At 45.7% G+C, this 20,000-nt stretch overlaps 1 protein-coding gene across 1 annotated transcript in view; it reads right to left on the reverse strand.

Moving 5' to 3' along the window:
• The window catches only part of LOC140377337 (uncharacterized), a 22,233-nt gene extending 4,138 nt beyond the window's left edge, over positions 1-18,095 (reverse strand). The window contains exons 1-3 of the mRNA XM_072462712.1: positions 18,044-18,095; positions 17,413-17,465; positions 6,146-6,531 (exon numbers count right to left, since the gene is read on the reverse strand). Of these exons, the coding sequence (XP_072318813.1) occupies positions 6,146-6,531; positions 17,413-17,465; positions 18,044-18,095 (491 nt within the window). The remainder of the gene's footprint in view (positions 1-6,145; positions 6,532-17,412; positions 17,466-18,043) is intronic.
• Between the last annotated feature and the right edge of the window lie 1,905 nt (positions 18,096-20,000).

Below are 20,000 nucleotides of genomic sequence, written 5' to 3' on the forward strand. Positions count from 1 at the left end.
TCTGTAAAGAGAGGTTTGTGTTTGTTCAGAGCGTTGTAATTATTTCCCAGCAGGACGCTCCTCGTTCTCGCGTAGCATTTAGCATTTAGCATTTAAGTCCAATTCATCATTTTAGGCCTTTTAAAGCTCTCTGCCTTAATGTGATGTTTTATAAATGAAACTGTGTGGAAAACAGGTCAAATTAGTTCAGCCGTACATTGCTGTTCTTACCAAACGTTAATGCTTTGACTGGAATGTTCCACAGCGCGCCCTTACACTTATCTAGTTACAGGTCAGATCTGTGGAGCGGTGACACCACTCACTCAGAAAAGTATTTTTAATAAAACACCTATGATCTTTTTTGCACTTTGACTGGTCTGTTTTTTTCTGTCATATCAATAAGAGAACAAGAACAGAGCCAAGGGTATTAAAAGTGTTATTTTACACAAATGTTAAAAGTATGACGTGCCAGAGCCAAAACAGGGGAGCATTGACCCCATTGAAACAGCGTGAGGCGCGACGAGGAGAGGAAGACACAAAGATTTAAAGAAACATTTATCACCAAACGCTGACTTGAATTTGTGATAAAGTGCCATATTTCCACTGATGCTTCCTGTTTATCGACGTATGGCACTCGCTTTGTCAAGTGCCAAAATCGGATATTTCCAGTAAAAAAGGCATCTAACGTTATCCAAAGCCAGTGCATGACATAAAGAGAGGTTAAAACAAGAGTAGAGGATTTGCAGAGAAGTGAAATGAATGCTGAAAAAGCAGGTCCTGTTTACTTTAGCTTACGTCTCACAGACACAAACTTTTTCACAATTACTCTTCGTCTTTTTGTGAATCACTGAGATCGGCCTCAAGATTAAAAAGTTGAATTCAGGTCCAATTTAGATCGATTCATTAAGAGAACATTTCTGTTACGTTGAGTGACGTCAGTGCTCAGCGACCCAGGACCTGAGCATGCACTGGAGGACGATGGGGCCAGTAGAAACGTTGAAGGCTAAACACCATCAACCATCTTACAGGTGGAGAAGCAGCAAAATTCTAATTGGAAATAAAAAACATAGATTAAAGTCTTTGAATATAATGGAACATGTTTATTATCCTGATGCTGCAAATAACTCGATGTCTGTCAGGGCGTTATTTTCTGGATGGCGGCGCGCAAATCAACTGCCGGACTAAAGAGAATAGAAGGAGAATACCACCTCATGACATCAGCTGGTGGAATGGCAGAGTATTTTATGAGGGAGACACAGTAAATGTATGTGCAGTCGGCAAATCCATTAGCTAGATGGCGTAGCTGTAGCACCAGAAACGGAACATTATATATCATCCAAGCCAAGCCTCCTCCTCCAAACATTTGTCTGAAGCAGTGAAAAATCCCTCCAGAGTGAGAGAGGCCTTTATAAGACAAAACAGAAGCTCGAGACATGGACGGAGAGGAGGAAAGGAGACAGCTGACAAGGAAACGAGGAGAGAGTCGAGGAGGCGAGAGTCGAGGAGGAGATTGTGCGGCCCATTAGTGGAAGAGGAGACGTGGAAACTGAAACTAAACTGACACCAATCACAGTCACAGTCCAAGTTGGGAACTTGTTTTCAGACAGTAAAAGGAGGAGACAGGTAGTTTATGCTGTAGTTCTTACGTCTTAGCGTTCACAAACCTTTTGGCACTTTGCCTGCATTACACTTCATTTATTTTGTCTTATTAAAAAGATTATACAATTCACATTCACACTACAAAGTCTGAACTGTCACATGGTTTCATGGACCTTTCGATAAAAAACCCAAGCTGATCAAGGAATATTACGGATGTGGATTCAACTTAAAACACAGCCTGAATTTGCATTTTGGAATTTTTAGAGCAACTTATTCACTATAACACTCTCTCATCCCTAAACATCACAACTCATCAGGTTCTTTCTTGAAAATGTTTTACAATAGGACGAAGCTATGACAAGTTCATTACAACTAATCTATTAGTCAATTTGGTAATCAGATTATAGTTTTCAGAACTTTTTACACACTTCAAAACAAGCTACACAGCAGGAATGATGCCAAAATGACACAAGAAACATGTCAAATGTATGTTTTTAATGAAAAAACTAATTTGAAAATATCTCATATTGACATGCTTTTGTAATTGTACTGAAATAATAATTGCTTGATCAGTGTTTTTCAGCACACCATGTAATACAACATTGCCAAATTACAACATTTAGGGGAAAAAAAAATCTAATATATTTTCAGAGCTCTGTGTCTAAGGACAGGGGGCGCTCTTAATCCCTGTGAGAGTTGGTTAATCTACTCTCTTATTGACCAGTGACTTGTGTTTTATTGTCTGATTTTTTTATGCTGGTAAAATCAACAAGTTTGTGCAGCCCATCAACTGCTGTTAGATTAGACTGGCCTTTGTCCCCGTAGAGATATTTGTCCTCTGCACCCATCAGTCAATGCCGCTGTGGTGACCTGTCAGGAGCAGTGGTCACAATGCCCGGTGACCCATCTCAGTGCTCTCCCCAGAATCTTTTAAAGGGATGGTAAATATGCCTCATATGGGGTTGCATTTTCCTCCTTAGGGTCAGGGTTAGGGTTAAGGTTAGGGTTAGGGTTAGTCATGAGGCTATATGGCCGTGCCGCGGCTCCTGAAACTGCTGGGCTATTTCACCGCGCCTATTAGATGGTGTATAAGTCTAAACACACTATTAGATGGTGTATAAGTCTAAACACACTATTACATGATGTATAAGTCTAAACATACTATTACATGGTGTATAAGCCTAAACACACTATTACATGATGTATAAGTCTAAACATACTATTACATGGTGTATAAGTCTAAACATACTATTACATGGTGTATAAGTCTAAACATACTATTACATGGTGTATAAGTCTAAACACACTATTACATGGTGTATAAGTCTAAACACACTATTACATGATGTATAAGTCTAAACATACTATTACATGATGTATAAGTCTAAACATACTATTACATGGTGTATAAGTCTAAACATACTATTACATGGTGTATAAGCCTAAACACACTATTACATGGTGTATAAGTCTAAACATACTATTACACGGTGTATAAGCCTAAACACACTATTACATGGTGTATAAGTCTAAACATACTATTACACGGTGTATAAGCCTAAACACACTATTACATGATGTATAAGTCTAAACATACTATTACATGGTGTATAAGTCTAAACATACTATTACACGGTGTATAAGCCTAAACATACTATTACACGGTGTATAAGTCTAAACATACTATTACATGGTGTATAAGTCTAAACATACTATTACATGGTGTATAAGTCTAAACATACTATTACATGATGTATAAGTCTAAACATACTATTACACGGTGTATAAGCCTAAACACACTATTACATGATGTATAAGTCTAAACATACTATTACATGGTGTATAAGTCTAAACATACTATTACATGGTGTATAAGTCTAAACATACTATTACACGGTGTATAAGTCTAAACATACTATTACATGGTGTATAAGTCTAAACATACTATTACACGGTGTATAAGTCTAAACACACTATTACATGGTGTATAAGTCTAAACATACTATTACACGGTGTATAAGTCTAAACATACTATTACATGGTGTATAAGTCTAAACATACTATTACACGGTGTATAAGTCTAAACACACTATTACATGGTGTATAAGTCTAAACATACTATTACATGGTGTATAAGTCTAAACACACTATTACATGATGTATAAGTCTAAACATACTATTACACGGTGTATAAGCCTAAACACACTATTACATGATGTATAAGTCTAAACATACTATTACATGGTGTATAAGTCTAAACATACTATTACATGGTGTATAAGTCTAAACATACTATTACACGGTGTATAAGTCTAAACATACTATTACATGGTGTATAAGTCTAAACATACTATTACACGGTGTATAAGTCTAAACACACTATTACATGGTGTATAAGTCTAAACATACTATTACATGGTGTATAAGTCTAAACATACTATTACATGGTGTATAAGTCTAAACACACTATTACACGGTGTATAAGTCTAAACATACTATAACATGGTGTATAAGTCTAAACATACTATTACACGGTGTATAAGTCTAAACATACTATTACACGGTGTATAAGCCTAAACACACTATTACATGGTGTATAAGTCTAAACACACTATTACATGGTGTATAAGTCTAAACATACTATTACATGGTGTATAAGTCTAAACACACTATTACACGGTGTATAAGTCTAAACATACTATTACACGGTGTATAAGCCTAAACACACTATTACATGGTGTATAAGTCTAAACACACTATTACATGATGTATAAGTCTAAACATACTATTACATGATGTATAGGCCTAAACACACTATTACATGGTGTATAAGTCTAAACACACTATTACATGGTGTATAAGTCTAAACACACTATTACATGATGTATAAGTCTAAACATACTATTACACGGTGTATAAGCCTAAACACACTATTACATGGTGTATAAGTCTAAACACACTATTACATGTGTATAAGTCTAAACACACTATTACATGGTGTATAAGTCTAAACACACTATTACATGATGTATAAGTCTAAACATACTATTACACGGTGTATAAGCCTAAACACACTATTACATGGTGTATAAGTCTAAACACACTATTACATGGTGTATAAGTCTAAACACACTATTACATGATGTATAAGTCTAAACATACTATTACACGGTGTATAAGCCTAAACACACTATTACATGTGTATAAGTCTAAACACACTATTACATGGTGTATAAGTCTAAACATACTATTACATGGTGTATAAGCCTAAACACACTATTACATGGTGTATAAGTCTAAACATACTATTACATGGTGTATAAGCCTAAACACACTATTACATGGTGTATAAGTCTAAACACACTATTACATGATGTATAAGTCTAAACATACTATTACATGATGTATAGGCCTAAACACACTATTACATGGTGTATAAGTCTAAACATACTATTACATGATGTATAAGTCTAAACATACTATTACATAGTGTATAAGTCTAAACATACTATTACATGGTGTATAAGTCTAAACACACTATTACATGATGTATAAGTCTAAACATACTATTACATGGTGTATAAGTCTAAAAATACTAGTACATGGTGTATAAGCCTAAACATACTAGTACATGGTGTAAAAGCCTAAACATACTAGTACATGGTGTATAAGTCTAAACATACTATTACACGGTGTATAAGCCTAAACACACTATTACATGGTGTATAAGTCTAAACACACTATTACATGTGTATAAGTCTAAACATACTATTACATAGTGTATAAGTCTAAACATACTATTACATGGTGTATAAGTCTAAACACACTATTACATGATGTATAAGTCTAAACATACTAGTACATGGTGTATAAGTCTAAACATACTATTATATGTGTATAAGTCTAAACATACTATTACATGGTGTATAAGTCTAAACATACTATTATATGTGTATAAGTCTAAAAATACTAGTACATGGTGTATAAGTCTAAACATACTATTATATGTGTATAAGTCTAAACATACTATTACATGGTGTATAAGTCTAAACATACTATTACATGATGTATAAGTCTAAACATACTATTACATAGTGTATAAGTCTAAACATACTATTACATGGTGTATAAGTCTGAACACACTATTACATGATGTATAAGTCTAAACATACTATTACATGGTGTATAAGTCTAAAAATACTAGTACATGGTGTATAAGCCTAAACATACTAGTACATGGTGTAAAAGCCTAAACACACTATTACATGGTGTATAAGTCTAAACATACTATTATATGTGTATAAGTCTAAAAATACTAGTACATGGTGTATAGGCCCATCCACCGACAAGAAATGTGAAAATGATACAATATTAATATAAATTTAGTGAATTTCTTTATTTGCTCCAAGAGCTGCGTCTTGAAGATTTTTTTGCGGGGTTTGTTTTGGGGTAGTGTGTAGGCACGTCACTAGAGCGTAATCTCTGATTGGTGGCTGCGCCGCATCTGCCACAGAGAAAGTTCAGCATTCCCAACTTTTCTGCGTTGGCCACACTGGCCGCTCTGGACGCGCTGGACGTGCTGGACGTGCTGGACGTGCTGGACGTGCTGGACGCGCTGGACGCGCTGGACGCGCTGGACGCGCTGGACGCGCTGGACGCGCTGGACGCGCTGGCCGTGCTGGCCGTGCTGGACGTGCTGGACGTGCTGGACGCGCTGGACGCGCTGGACGCGCTGGACGCGCTGGACGTGCTGGACGCGCTGGCCGCGCTGGCCGTGCTGGACGCGCTGGCTGCGCTGGACGCGCTGGACGCGCTGGACGCGCTGGACGCGCTGGACGCGCTGGCCGTGCTGGCCGTGCTGGACGTGCTGGACGTGCTGGACGTGCTGGACGTGCTGGACGTGCTGGACGCGCTGGACGCGCTGGACGCGCTGGACGTGCTGGACGTGCGCGTCTAAAGCGTCTGATGCTCGAACGCCCCCAATGTGCCGAGTCCGACGCTCAAAATTCAGGATTCACGCCGCAAAACACGCTGCAAAAACGCTGGACGCCTAAGACGTGCGTCCACATAGACTGAATATTATGCTTTGACGCAGCGGTATGAACTTGTTTATTTGAAGTAGAATTTTAATGATGGCGCTACTTAAAACATGGGATAAAGTTGGGTTTTAGGGATGGTTTATTTCCCCCCATGTCAAATCAGATGGCGACCATGTTGATTTATCATGTGAGCGTCCTAGAGATGCACCGATTCCAAAATTCTTGGCCGATACCGATTTCCGGTTTTTAAGGCGGTCTGACCTGCCAAAACTGATTTTTCCAATACCGATTTTCTATCTAGCCACTGATTTTCCCACAAACTACCCAGTATTATATATGTGAAAAAGTTGCATGTATACAGGACACACGTTTTATAATATAAAATGTAATTTATTTTGTGGAAAAATACATAACTATATATAAAAATAATATATATATACAGAACTATATACTAACTAATATATGGCCTGGAGAAGAGTGGGGGACACAGAGGAAAAAGGAGTCCATTTCTTCTCCAGAAGATGCAGCTCCAGTGGTTCCAGATTTAAATCAAATGAACTATTTTCATATAGTAATTTATACATTTGCAATTTTACACATTCTTTTGAATGAGCTGGAACTCTCTGCAGGAGAGGAAGCAGGTGGAACATGAGGAGGGTCAGTCCTAGAGCGCTGCCAGCACCTCCCTCTCAAAGCTGGAGGACTCTGGCTCCAGGACCTCCCTCTCAAAGCTGGAGGACTCTGGCTCCAGGACCTCCCTCTCAAAGCTGGAGGACTCTGGCTCCAGGACCTCCCTCTCAAAGCTGGAGGACTCTGGCTCCAGCACCTCCTCTCAAAGCTGGTGGACTCTGGCTCCAGCACCTCCCTCTCAAAGCTGGAGGACTCTGGCTCCAGGACCTCCCTCTCAAAGCTGGAGGACTCTGGCTCCAGCACCTCCTCTCAAAGCTGGTGGACTCTGGCTCCAGCACCTCCCTCTCAAAGCTGGAGGACTCTGTCTCCAGCACCTCCCTCTCAAAGCTGGAGGACTCTGGCTCCAGGACCTCCCTCTCAAAGCTGGAGGACTCTGGCTCCAGCACCTCCCTCTCAAAGCTGGAGGACTCTGGCTCCAGGACCTCCCTCTCAAAGCTGGAGGACTCTGGCTCCAGCACCTCCCTCTCAAAGCTGGAGGACTCTGGCTCCAGCACCTCCCTCTCAAAGCTGGAGGACTCTGGCTCCAGGACCTCCCTCTCAAAGCTGGAGGACTCTGGCTCCAGGACCTCCCTCTCAAAGCTGGAGGACTCTGGCTCCAGCACCTCCCTCTCAAAGCTGGAGGACTCTGGCTCCAGCACCTCCCTCTCAAAGCTGGAGGACTCTGGCTCCAGCACCTCCTCTCAAAGCTGGAGGACTCTGGCTCCAGCACCTCCCTCTCAAAGCTGGAGGACTCTGGCTCCAGGACCTCCCTCTCAAAGCTGGAGGACTCTGGCTCCAGCACCTCCTCTCAAAGCTGGTGGACTCTGGCTCCAGCACCTCCCTCTCAAAGCTGGAGGACTCTGGCTCCAGGACCTCCCTCTCAAAGCTGGAGGACTCTGGCTCCAGGACCTCCCTCTCAAAGCTGGAGGACTCTGGCTCCAGGACCTCCCTCTCAAAGCTGGAGGACTCTGGCTCCAGCACCTCCCTCTCAAAGCTGGAGGACTCTGGCTCCAGGACCTCTTCCTCGTGGTTCTACAAAAAAAACACACATTGCAATTTAGATGACACGGGCTAAAAAACAAATTGTAATCCAACCAAATGCTTTTACACACCTGTGGGTGCAGCAGAAGGGCCAGCATCCCTTGAAGGAGCAGGAGCAGCAGGAGCAGGAGCAGCAGGGGCAGGAGCAGCAGGGCAGGAGCAACAGGAGCAGGAGCAACAGAGGCAGGAGCAGCAGGGCAGGAGCAGCAGGGGCAGGAGCAGGGGCAAGAGCAACAGGAGCAGGGACAACAGGGAGGGCTGAAGGCAAATCCAGATCTTAAAGAACATTGTACAGCAGTTATATTTGAGCCCAGTACATTTACTGCAATATTATTCAAACTTTTACTATTATAATACAGTATATTTAATGAGGCACATATGTTGCCAATATCATTTTCCAGTTTCATCAGCTCTTTGATAACTTCACACACTCACTAGAAGCACAATGAGCTGTGCACTATAGATTCTAGAGCACTATAGATTCTAGAGCACAGCTGATTGTGTGAACATGTCTTTGAGGCTGTGGGACAGTTAAATAGTCCTGACATTAGATTGTAGTCACTCATTTCACTGTTCGAGTCAGTAATTTAAGTTTTGTATCTATGTAATGTATGTCTCAAATGCATCAAAGTGCTTTTAAAGTCTCATTTCAGGTGGATGAGATCTATTGTCAGCATTAGCTCGTAGCTTAGCTCTGCTAGTTGAGCAGAACAACAACAACAACAACTAACTCTTCTGACAGCCCTGCTGCTGCTTCTTCTGGCCCCTTCATATAATGTGTACTCTTCTGCAGATAACTCTGAATAAACACATGAACTCGTCAAACACAAACCAGCGCAAATTATTTTGACGCATCAACTATCAACACGTAGATTGTAATCGTCTCAAAGTTGTAATAACTTACCCCACAGTCCAGTCTCCTCTGATCCTCCTCCAGGCTCGGTCCTTCTTGTGTTCCAACAAAGTTGAACAAATCTGAACTATTCTGCCACGAACGATTTTAACGCTTTGAAGCTTATGCGCCTGTCAAAGCGTCTAGAGCGGAAAACACCAAAACGCACCCTCCGCGGCCGCGCTCCACGGCGAAAAAGCAGGAATCGCGCCGCGGGAAACGCGGGAGGAGTTCGACACACGTTTACATAGACTTTAATGTAAACTGGACACTTTGAGCTGCTACGCACCGCGCATGCGCGCATGCGGGTCAGTTTGGATCGGCCGAAAACCGGCAATTACGACATGGACCGGCCGGTCACCGATTCTGGCCGATTCGACCTAAAACCGGCTTTTTTAATCGGCGGCCGATTGATCGGTGCATCTCTAGAGCGTCCCCACCATCCCTGAATGTACATAGCAAGACCCCTGCATCTCTGCCACGTGTGGTTGGGAGTTGGGGCTTTACAAAATAATTTGAATTGAAATGTGCTCAATAATTTTATTTGACAATGATGGTTGCACAAGACACTCAAACCCTCAAAGTGGATTATTTTCCAAGACCTTGCAATACCTCAGTGCACATTTGTGTTCTCTGACACACTTGAAACTCAATGAGCGAGATGAATAGATTACCAAAATAATTGTCAGTTGCAGCCCTAAAATCAGAGGCAGACTGTGCACAAAGTTCCGATGTAACTACAGCTTTATGAGAGGAAAAGTAAGTAGTACAAGAAAAAAAGTGGGACTACTACGTCTGCCCCAGGACGTGTGACACAGAAGCAGTTTATCTCCTCCACAGTGTGACTGAGGACTGAATCACAGTGTGAATCTAATTTAGAGTCCCTGGTCTCCTTCTGTGTCAGCGTCAGTGGTGGAGGTTTGAGCTGGAGGCTGAAATCTTGATGGACGGCTCAGAGTGAAGAGTGTGTGGGCCGTGAAGTGACTGAGGAGAAACAGAGCGGGGCCCGGGGCCAAATCACAGCCACTGAAGCTGCTGTTCCACTGCTCTGTCTCTGAACATGTCACAGCTCCACACACACCAACACAAAGGTCAGCGACTCCATACTGTGCTGGGAGTTTAGAGGTGCTCTGCGTTTGGAGGTCTGTGCTTATAGGTCTATGTTTGGAGGTCTGTGCTTATAGGTCTATGTTTGGAGGTCTGTGCTTATAGGTCTATGTTTGGAGGTCTGTGCTTATAGGTCTATGTTTGGAGGTCTGTGCTTATAGGTCTATGTTTGGAGGTCTGTGCTTATAGGTCTATGTTTGGAGGTCTGTGCTTATAGGTCTATGTTTGGAGGTCTGTGCTTATAGGTCTATGTTTGGAGGTCTGTGCTTATAGGTCTATGTTTGGAGGTCTGTGCTTATAGGTCTATGTTTGGAGGTCTGTGCTTATAGGTCTATGTTTGGAGGTCTGTGCTTATAGGTCTATGTTTGGAGGTCTGTGCTTATAGGTCTATGTTTGGAGGTCTGTGCTTATAGGTCTATGTTTGGAGGTCTGTGCTTATAGGTCTATGTTTGGAGGTCTGTGCTTATAGGTCTATGTTTGGAGGTCTGTGCTTATAGGTCTATGTTTGGAGGTCTGTGCTTATAGGTCTATGTTTGGAGGTCTGTGCTTATAGGTCTATGTTTGGAGGTCTGTGCTTATAGGTCTATGTTTGGAGGTCTGTGCTTATAGGTCTATGTTTGGAGGTCTGTGCTTATAGGTGTATGTTTGGAGGTCTGCGTTTGGAGGTGTGCGTTGGAGGTCTTACAAGGACAGCTGCACCTATTCCAGCCTATTCCACTTGGATTATACAAGTAACATATAAAGACCAACCATACAATACACAACAATACAATTAAACAGTAAACAAGCACATTATGTTAAATTACAATTTACATCAGTAATCCACAAAATATGTTTATTAAAATAAAAAAACGCTCTCCAAATAGTTGCTTCTGATGGTGTTGTTGGTGACATCATCAGTGTCGTGTGTCGATAAACAGGAAACCGCTGTTACTAACATGTGCTATAGGCCTGGTACCAGAGTTAGCACTAATGTATTTTCAATGGAAGAGTTAGCGTTAGCATCCTAACATTGCAAATGAAAAACCAGCACTATTTTGGTGACTGAAAACCACTCAAACACACATGAGTAACACCAGAAATATTTGAAGTGCTGTGTGTAGATTTTAAGTGATAGCGATTAGCACCGAAATGACGCTTTACACTTCTCTTGATCAAACGTTATTCTGGACAATCATGCACCAAAAACACAATGGGCCACAAGTTTGTTTTGTTTCAACAAGCGCAGCAAATCCTACAGTTGTACCTGAACCAGTGGAAACGTGGCTATAGTCACTGGGCAGAGCTTCGACCAGATCCTAGACCGGCTTAGACTGTGGGACCTGTAAACTCTGGAGTTTTCGCTCCTCAGTAAACAAACAGCTCGAACAAGGTCATGACTCCCGATGTATGAGCGTGGTAGTTGTAGCAGGGCTGTCCTGGTTAAATAAAGGTCAAATTAATAGATCAATATCTCATTTCAACAGTTTTACCACTCTCTGCATTGACCCACATGTCCGTGTTTCTCGTCTCTCACACCTTGTTGCTCTCTCTGTTTTTGAGGTCCGCACACCTTCACTCGAGCCTCATTTGAATTCAAGCGGAGCCACAACAGACCTCCCAGTGTGTTCACAGCGTCGACCCGTCGTCTTGTGGGCGCCGTTCATTGATAATTCCATACAGCATAATGCAAATCAGGAACGAGGAAAACAATTAGTGTCGTGGACAGGATAAATGTTGCCTTGTCATTGAGACCCATATGTTTTTTTATAACGAATGGTGTAATTATTCAGGCAGCTGATACAACATGATAAACGAGGCAGCTAATCCCAGCCACAAGAACAATGTATGTGCAATTAATGTGTACCACTGCTTAATAAGCAATCAATAAGGCTTTGTATTTAATCGTTTTTCAATTAGAGCTGTGGAAGGAGTTCACAGTTTAAACCCAACTGTGGTGGTGGTGGTGGCGGTTCTGCGGTGATGGTTCTGTGGTGATGGTTCTGCGGTGATGGTTCTGTGGTGGTGGTGGTGGTGGTGGTGGTGGTTCGGTGGTGGTGGTTCTGTGGTGATGGTTCTGTGGTGATGGTTCTGTGGTGGTGGTGGTGGTGGTTCTGTGGTGGTGGTGGTGGTGGTGGTGGTTCTGTGGTGATGGTTCTGTGGTGGTGGTGGTTCTGTGGTGATGGTTCTGTGGTGGTGGTGGTGGTGGTTCTGTGGTGATGGTTCTGTGGTGGTGGTGGTTCTGTGGTGATGGTTCTGTGGTGGTGGTTCTGTGGTGATGGTTCTGTGGTGGTGGTGGTGGTTCTGTGGTGGTGGTTCTGTGGTGGTGGTTCTGTGGTGGTGGTTCGGTGGTGGTGGTTCTGTGGTGGTGGTTCTGTGGTGGTGGTTTGGTGGTGGTGGTTCTGTGGTGGTGGTTCTGTGGTGGTGGTTCGGTGGTGGTGGTTCTGTGGTGATGGTTCTGTGGTGATGATTCTGTGGTGATGGTTCTGTGGTGGTGGTTCTGTGGTGGTGGTTCTGTGGTGGTGGTGGTGGTGGTGGTGGTGGTTGTTATGTGGTGGTGGTTCTGTGGTGGTGGTTCTGTGGTGGTGGTGGTTCTGTGGTGGTGGTGGTGGTGGTTCTGTGGTGATGGTTCTGTGGTGGTGGTTCTGTGGTGGTGGTGGTTCTGTGGTGATGGTTCTGTGGTGGTGGTTCTGTGGTGATGGTTCTGTGGTGGTGGTGGTGGTGGTGGTGGTGGTTCTGTGGTGGTGGTTCTGTGGTGGTGGTTCTGTGGTGGTGGTTCTGTGGTGGTGGTTCTGTGGTGGTGGTTCTGTGGTGGTGGTTCTGTGGTGGTGTTTCTGTGGTGGTGGTTCTGTGGTGGTGGTTTTGTGGTGGTGGTTCGGTGGGGGTGGTTTGGTGGTGGTGGTTCTGTGGTGATGGTTCTGTGGCGGTGGTTCTGTGGTGGTGGTTCTGTGGTGGTGGTTCTGTGGTGGTGGTTCTGTGGTGGTGGTGGTGGTGGTGGTGGTTGTTATGTGGAGGTGGTTCTGTGGTGACGGTTCGGTGGTGGTGGTTCTGTGGTGGTGGTGGTTCTGTGGTGATGGTTCTGTAGCGGTGGTGGTGGTGGTGATGGTTCTGTGGTGGTGGTGGTGGTTCTGTGGTAATGGTTCTGTGGTGATGGTTCTGTGGTGGTGGTTCTGTGGTGGTGGTGGTGGTGGTGGTGGTGGTGGTGATGGTTCTGTGGTGGTGGTGGTGGTGGTGGTGGTGGTGGTGATTGTTCTGTGGTGGTGGTTCTGTGGTGATGGTTCTGTAGTGGTGGTGGTGGTGATGGTTCTGTGGTGATGGTTCTGTGGTGGTGGTTCTGTGGTGATGATTCTGTGGTGATGGTTCTGTAGTGGTGGTTCTGTGGTGATGATTCTGTGGTGATGGTTCTGTGGTGGTGGTGGTGGTTGTTATGTGGTGGTGGTTCTGTGGTGGTGGTTCTGTGGTGATGGTTCTGTGGTGGTGGTTCTGTGGTGGTGGTTCTGTGGTGGTGGTTATGTGGTGGTGGTTCTGTGGTGATGGTTCTGTGGTAGTGGTTCTGTGGTGGGTGTGGTTCTGTGGTGGTGGTTCTGTGGTGGTGGTGGTGGTGGTTGTTATGTGGTGGTGGTTCTGTGGTGGTGGTTCTGTGGTGGTGGTTCTGTGGTGGTGGTTCTGTGGTGGTGGTTCTGTGGTGGTGGTTCGGTGGGGGTGGTTTGGTGGTGGTGGTTCTGTGGTGATGGTTCTGTGGCGGTGGTTGTGGTGGTGATGGTTCTGTGGTGATGATTCTGTGGTGGTGGTTCTGTGGTGGTGGTTCTGTGGTGGTGGTTCGGTGGTGGTAGTTCTGTGGTGGTGGTTCTGTGGTGGTGGTTCTGTGGTGGTGGTTCTGTGGTGGTGGTTCGGTGGTGGTGGTTCTGTGGTGGTGGTTCTGTGGTGGTGGTTCGGTGGTGGTGGTTCTGTGGTGGTGGTTCGGTGGTGGTGGTTCTGTGGTGGTGGTTCGGTGGTGGTGGTTCTGTGGTGGTGGTTCGGTGATGGTGGTTCTGTGGTGGTGGTTCTGTGGTGGTGGTTCTGTGGTGGTGGTTCGGTGATGGTGGTTCTGTGGTGGTGGTTCTGTGGTGGTGGTTCGGTGGTGGTGGTTCTGTGGTGGTTCTGTGGTGGTGGTTCTGTGGTGGTGGTTCTGTGGTGGTGGTTCTGTGGTGATGGTTCTGTGGTGGTGGTGGTGGTGGTGGTGGTTCTGTGGTGGTGGTTTTGTGGTGGTGGTTCTGTGGTGGTGGTTCGGTGGTGGTTGTTATGTGGTGGTGGTTCTGTGGTGGTTCTGTGGTGGTGGTTCTGTGGTGGTGGTGGTGGTGGTGGTTCTGTGGTGATGGTTCTGTGGTGGTGGTGGTTCTGTGGTGATGGTTCTGTGGTGGTTCTGTGGTGGTGGTTCTGTGGTGGTGGTGGTGGTGGTGGTTCTGTGGTGATGGTTCTGTGGTGGTGGTGGTTCTGTGGTGATGGTTCTGTGGTGGTGGTTCTGTGGTGATGGTTCTGTGGTGGTGGTGGTGGTGGTGGTGGTTCTGTGGTGGTGGTTTTGTGGTGGTGGTTCTGTGGTGGTGGTTCGGTGGTGGTTGTTATGTGGTGGTGGTTCTGTGGTGGTGGTTCTGTGGTGGTTGTTCGGTGGTGGTGGTTCTGTGGTGGTGGTTCTGTGGTGGTGGTTTGGTGGTGGTGGTTCTGTGGTGGTGATTCTGTGGTGGTGGTTCGGTGGTGGTGGTTCTGTGGTGGTGGTGGTTCTGTGGTGATGGTTCTGTGGTGATGATTCTGTGGTGATGGTTCTGTGGTGGTGGTTCTGTGGTGGTGGTTCTGTGGTGGTGGTGGTGGTGGTGGTGGTGGTGGTGGTGGTTGTTATGTGGTGGTGGTTCTGTGGTGGTGGTGGTTCTGTGGTGATGGTTCTGTGGTGGTGGTTTTGTGGTGATGGTTCTGTGGTGGTGGTGGTGGTTCTGTGGTGGTGGTTCTGTGGTGGTGGTTCTGTGGTGGTGGTTCGGTGGTGGTTGTTATGTGGTGGTGGTTCTGTGGTGGTGGTTCTGTGGTGGTGGTTCTGTGGTGGTGGTTCTGTGGTGGTGGTTCTGTGGTGGTGGTTCTGTGGTGGTGGTTCGGTGGGGGTGGTTTGGTGGTGGTGGTTCTGTGGTGATGGTTCTGTGGCGGTGGTTGTGGTGGTGATGGTTCTGTGGTGATGATTCTGTGGTGATGGTTCTGTGGTGGTGGTTCTGTGGTGGTGGTTCTGTGGTGGTGGTGGTGGTGGTGGTGGTGGTGGTGGTGGTGGTGGTGGTGGTTGTTATGTGGTGGTGGTTGTTATGTGGTGGTGGTTCTGTGGTGGTGGTGGTTCTGTGGTGATGGTTCTGTGGTGGTGGTGGTTCTGTGGTGATGGTTCTGTAGCGGTGGTGGTGGTGGTGATGCTTCTGTGGTGGTGGTGGTGGTTCTGTGGTGATGGTTCTGTGGTGATGGTTCTGTGGTGGTGGTTCTGTGGTGGTGGTGGTGGTGGTGGTGGTGGTGGTGATGGTTCTGTGGTGGTGGTGGTGGTGGTGATTGTTCTGTGGTGGTGGTTCTGTGGTGATGGTTCTGTAGTGGTGGTGGTGGTGATGGTTCTGTGGTGATGGTTCTGTGGTGGTGGTTCTGTGGTGATGATTCTGTGGTGATGGTTCTGTAGTGGTGGTTCTGTGGTGATGATTCTGTGGTGATGGTTCTGTGGTGGTGGTGGTGGTTGTTATGTGGTGGTGGTTCTGTGGTGGTGGTTCTGTGGTGATGGTTCCGTGGTGGTGGTTCTGTGGTGGTGGTTCTGTGGTGGTGGTTATGTGGTGGTGGTTCTGTGGTGATGGTTCTGTGGTAGTGGTTCTGTGGTGGGTGTGGTTCTGTGGTGGTGGTTCTGTGGTGGTGGTTCTGTGGTGGTGGTGGTGGTGGTTGTTATGTGGTGGTGGTTCTGTGGTGGTGGTTCTGTGGTGGTGGTGGTGGTGGTTCTGTGGTGGTGGTTCTGTGGTGGCTCTGTGGTGGTGGTTCTGTGGTGGTGGTTCGGTGGTGGTGGTTGGTGGTGGTGGTTCTGTGGTGGTGGTTCTGTGGTGGTGGTTCTGTGGTGGTGGTTCTGTGGTGGTGGTTCGGTGGTGGTAGTTCTGTGGTGGTGGTTCTGTGGTGGTGGTTCTGTGGTGGTGGTTCTGTGGTGGTGGTTCGGTGGTGGTAGTTCTGTGGTGGTGGTTCTGTGGTGGTGGTTCTGTGGTGGTGGTTCGGTGGTGGTGGTTCTGTGGTGGTGGTTCTGTGGTGGTGGTTCGGTGGTGGTGGTTCTGTGGTGGTGGTTCGGTGGTGGTGGTTCTGTGGTGGTGGTTCTGTGGTGGTGGTTCGGTGATGGTGGTTCTGTGGTGGTGGTTCTGTGGTGGTGGTTCGGTGGTGGTGGTTCTGTGGTGGTGGTTCTGTGGTGGTGGCTCTGTGGTGTTGGTTCTGTGGTAGAATGTAGACTGACCGCTACATAGAGAGCTTTGTCTTTCGACTCTCGCTCCCTCTTCACCATAACAATCCGATGTAATTTTAGATTTTATCAAAACACTTTAAAATCTAGAATCTAAAATTGGAATTTTAGATTTTATGGGTCAAGCGCTGCCTGCCTTGATTGCCCTGACCACATGGTCCTGCATTATATGTGAACTGAATAATCATTATTGTCGATTAACTGAATCAATCTTGACATCTCAACGTCTTAAGGCAGTTTTATTTTCTGCCGATTCGTGCAAACGATGATGAACGGTCGCTGCCTTCGAGCTCGGGACAGAAGCATCTTCACAAATGAGGCTTACACAACACATTACCCCATTCCTCGGCGCTAACATGACGGATCACTCACTAACTAGGTTACTTATCCGTTGCTAACTCCAGCTCGAGCACATGGTTTGATTGGAGAAGTAGAATTTCTGGAGTTTCTTTCGTCCCTGAGCGTCAGCCGTAGTCCACCGCTCGCTCCGCCACACCTGCTGCTGCTGCGGGGCTATTTTTACCCGAGCCATAGATCCAGCTGGTCTGGTACTGTCAGCGCTGCTCCTGGAGAAATGGAGATGCTCTGACTTATCAAAGAGTCAGTGCTAACAAGCCCCCAGCACTCACCTCTTGAGGCGGTAGAATGTGCTGATGTTCTTCTTTCAGATGTAAGCACGAGTCTGCAGAAGGGAAAACAGGATTATTCCGGTAGTCTTTAGAACCAGGAAATAATCATTGTGACTATTATAGAAGCAAAATAAAAGGGTTTTAATTAGGGATGTCGTGATCTGATCACCTGATCGGAAATCGGGCTCGATCACGTGGTTTCAGACTCGATCGGAATCGGACGTCGCCTCCCGATCACTGATCGGATATACATTTTACTCTTATTAGTTTGATCAGCACTATATATTTCAAGCTTATTATTAGTCTCTCACCTCTGTATAACGCATGAATGGATCACAACATTTTACTGCCGTAAAGCCCACACTTTACGGCAGTAAACTTTAGTTTTGTTTTACGCAGTGCGACCCTGCATGTCACAGCAGAGCTCATCAAACAGATTAAGGGGAAAATGCTCAATAACTGTGGCATCGACAAGCAACGGGTCGATGTAATTTTGCGTGACAATGCTGCTAATATGAAGAAAACCATGCTTGAATGGCATTATGTGGTCAGAGGCCCCGAGAAGACGCCGTACGAAGGAGGATATTATCATGGGTGAGACGACGTGCGGTTTGGGCGAGGGCGTCATCACCATCCCGGAGCACAGACACGGGGGAGCGCAGTGCGGGCTGATAGTGCAGCATGTTAGACACCGTGGCCACAGCGAGGATCAGAACTCTGGCCCCTGACTTACTCTGGACTCCACGTTCAGACGGATTTCATCAAGAAAAACATTTTATTATTTAAGCCAGAAAAGTATTAAGAGTGCAGTTCTGAAATGTCTTACTTTATGACACTGTTGCACTTTCATTTAATACACACTTTGTTTATTTGTTTACATGCTGCTGGGTATATGCTAAGTTGAGCTGCTGTTTTTATTTAATTCAAATTTTGCACTATTATTTCTTATTCAAGCTGCCTCAAAGAAAGGTGCACTGTTAAAGTGTTAAGAAATACAATAAAAACTGGGGAAAACCTGTTTATGTTGCATTTGTGCATTTTTTCAACCTGTTATGAAAGTATTGGATCGGGACTCGGTATCGGCAGATACTCTGATCGGGACATTCCTAGTTTTAATGTAAAATACATCTCAATCAATATTCCCTCTAATTCTTCAGCAAACACACAAACTCCCTGAGCGGCCCCTTGGACCACTGTGAGCAACATCAGACAGATGTGATATGGGTGGTGTGCCATGCCCATATCACATCTGTCCAAGTGACATGCTTTGTTAAAAGAATCAAATTACAGCAGCAATTTCTGTTAGATTACTTTTAATTAAGTGCTAATTCACTTACAATGAAAAATACAAAAATCTTGTCTGTGACCTGTGTAGCTCGGGCGGACTGGGCGGAAAAACAGTTGAAGTAATATTTACTCCTATTTATTTCCATGATTTTTTTTTTATCTTATTCAGAAAATAGGGGTAATTTCATGTACTTTGGTTTGTGTGTGTTTTAATCCATGTATTTCATAGACTCAGGTGGCCAGAGTTGTATGATGTCTTTCTAGATAATGTGAGCTTGATTCAATAGGTGCACCACGCACACACACACACCACACACACACACACACCACACACACACCACGCACACACACACACACACACACACCACACACACACCACACACACACCACGCACACACACACACACACACACACCACACACACACCACACACACACCACGCACACACACACACACCACGCACACACACACACCACACACACACCACGCACACACACACACCACACACACACACGCACCACACACACACCACGCACACACACACACACACACACACCACACACACACCACACACACACCACGCACACACACACACACACACACACACCACACACACACCACACACACACCACGCACACACACACACACCACGCACACACACACACACCAAGCACACACACACACCACACACACACCACGCACACACACACACCACACACACACCACGCACACACACACACACCAAGCACACGCACACACCACGCACACACACACACCACGCACACACACACACCACACACACACCACGCACAAACACACACACCACGCACACACCACACACACACACACACCACGCACACACCACACACACACCACGCACACACACACCACACACACACCAAGCATACACACACACCACGCACACACACACACCACGCACACACACACACCACGCACACACCACGCACAAACACACACACCACGCACACACACACACCACACACACACCACGCACAAACACACACACCACGCACACACCACACACACACACACACACCACGCACACACCACACACACACCACGCACGCACACACCACACACACACCACGCACACACACACACCACGCACACACACACACCACGCACACACACACACCACGCACACACCACGCACACACACACACCACGCACACACACACCACGCACACACACACATCACGCACACTCACACACACACACTACGCACACACCACGCACACACACACACCACGCACACACACACCACGCACACACACACACACA

Source organism: Eucyclogobius newberryi, unplaced genomic scaffold, assembly GCF_026437365.1.
Source record: "Eucyclogobius newberryi isolate DKJ021-1_F unplaced genomic scaffold, fEucNew1.0.hap1 SCAF_4, whole genome shotgun sequence".
In the NCBI taxonomy this organism is placed as follows: domain Eukaryota; kingdom Metazoa; phylum Chordata; class Actinopteri; order Gobiiformes; family Gobiidae; genus Eucyclogobius; species Eucyclogobius newberryi.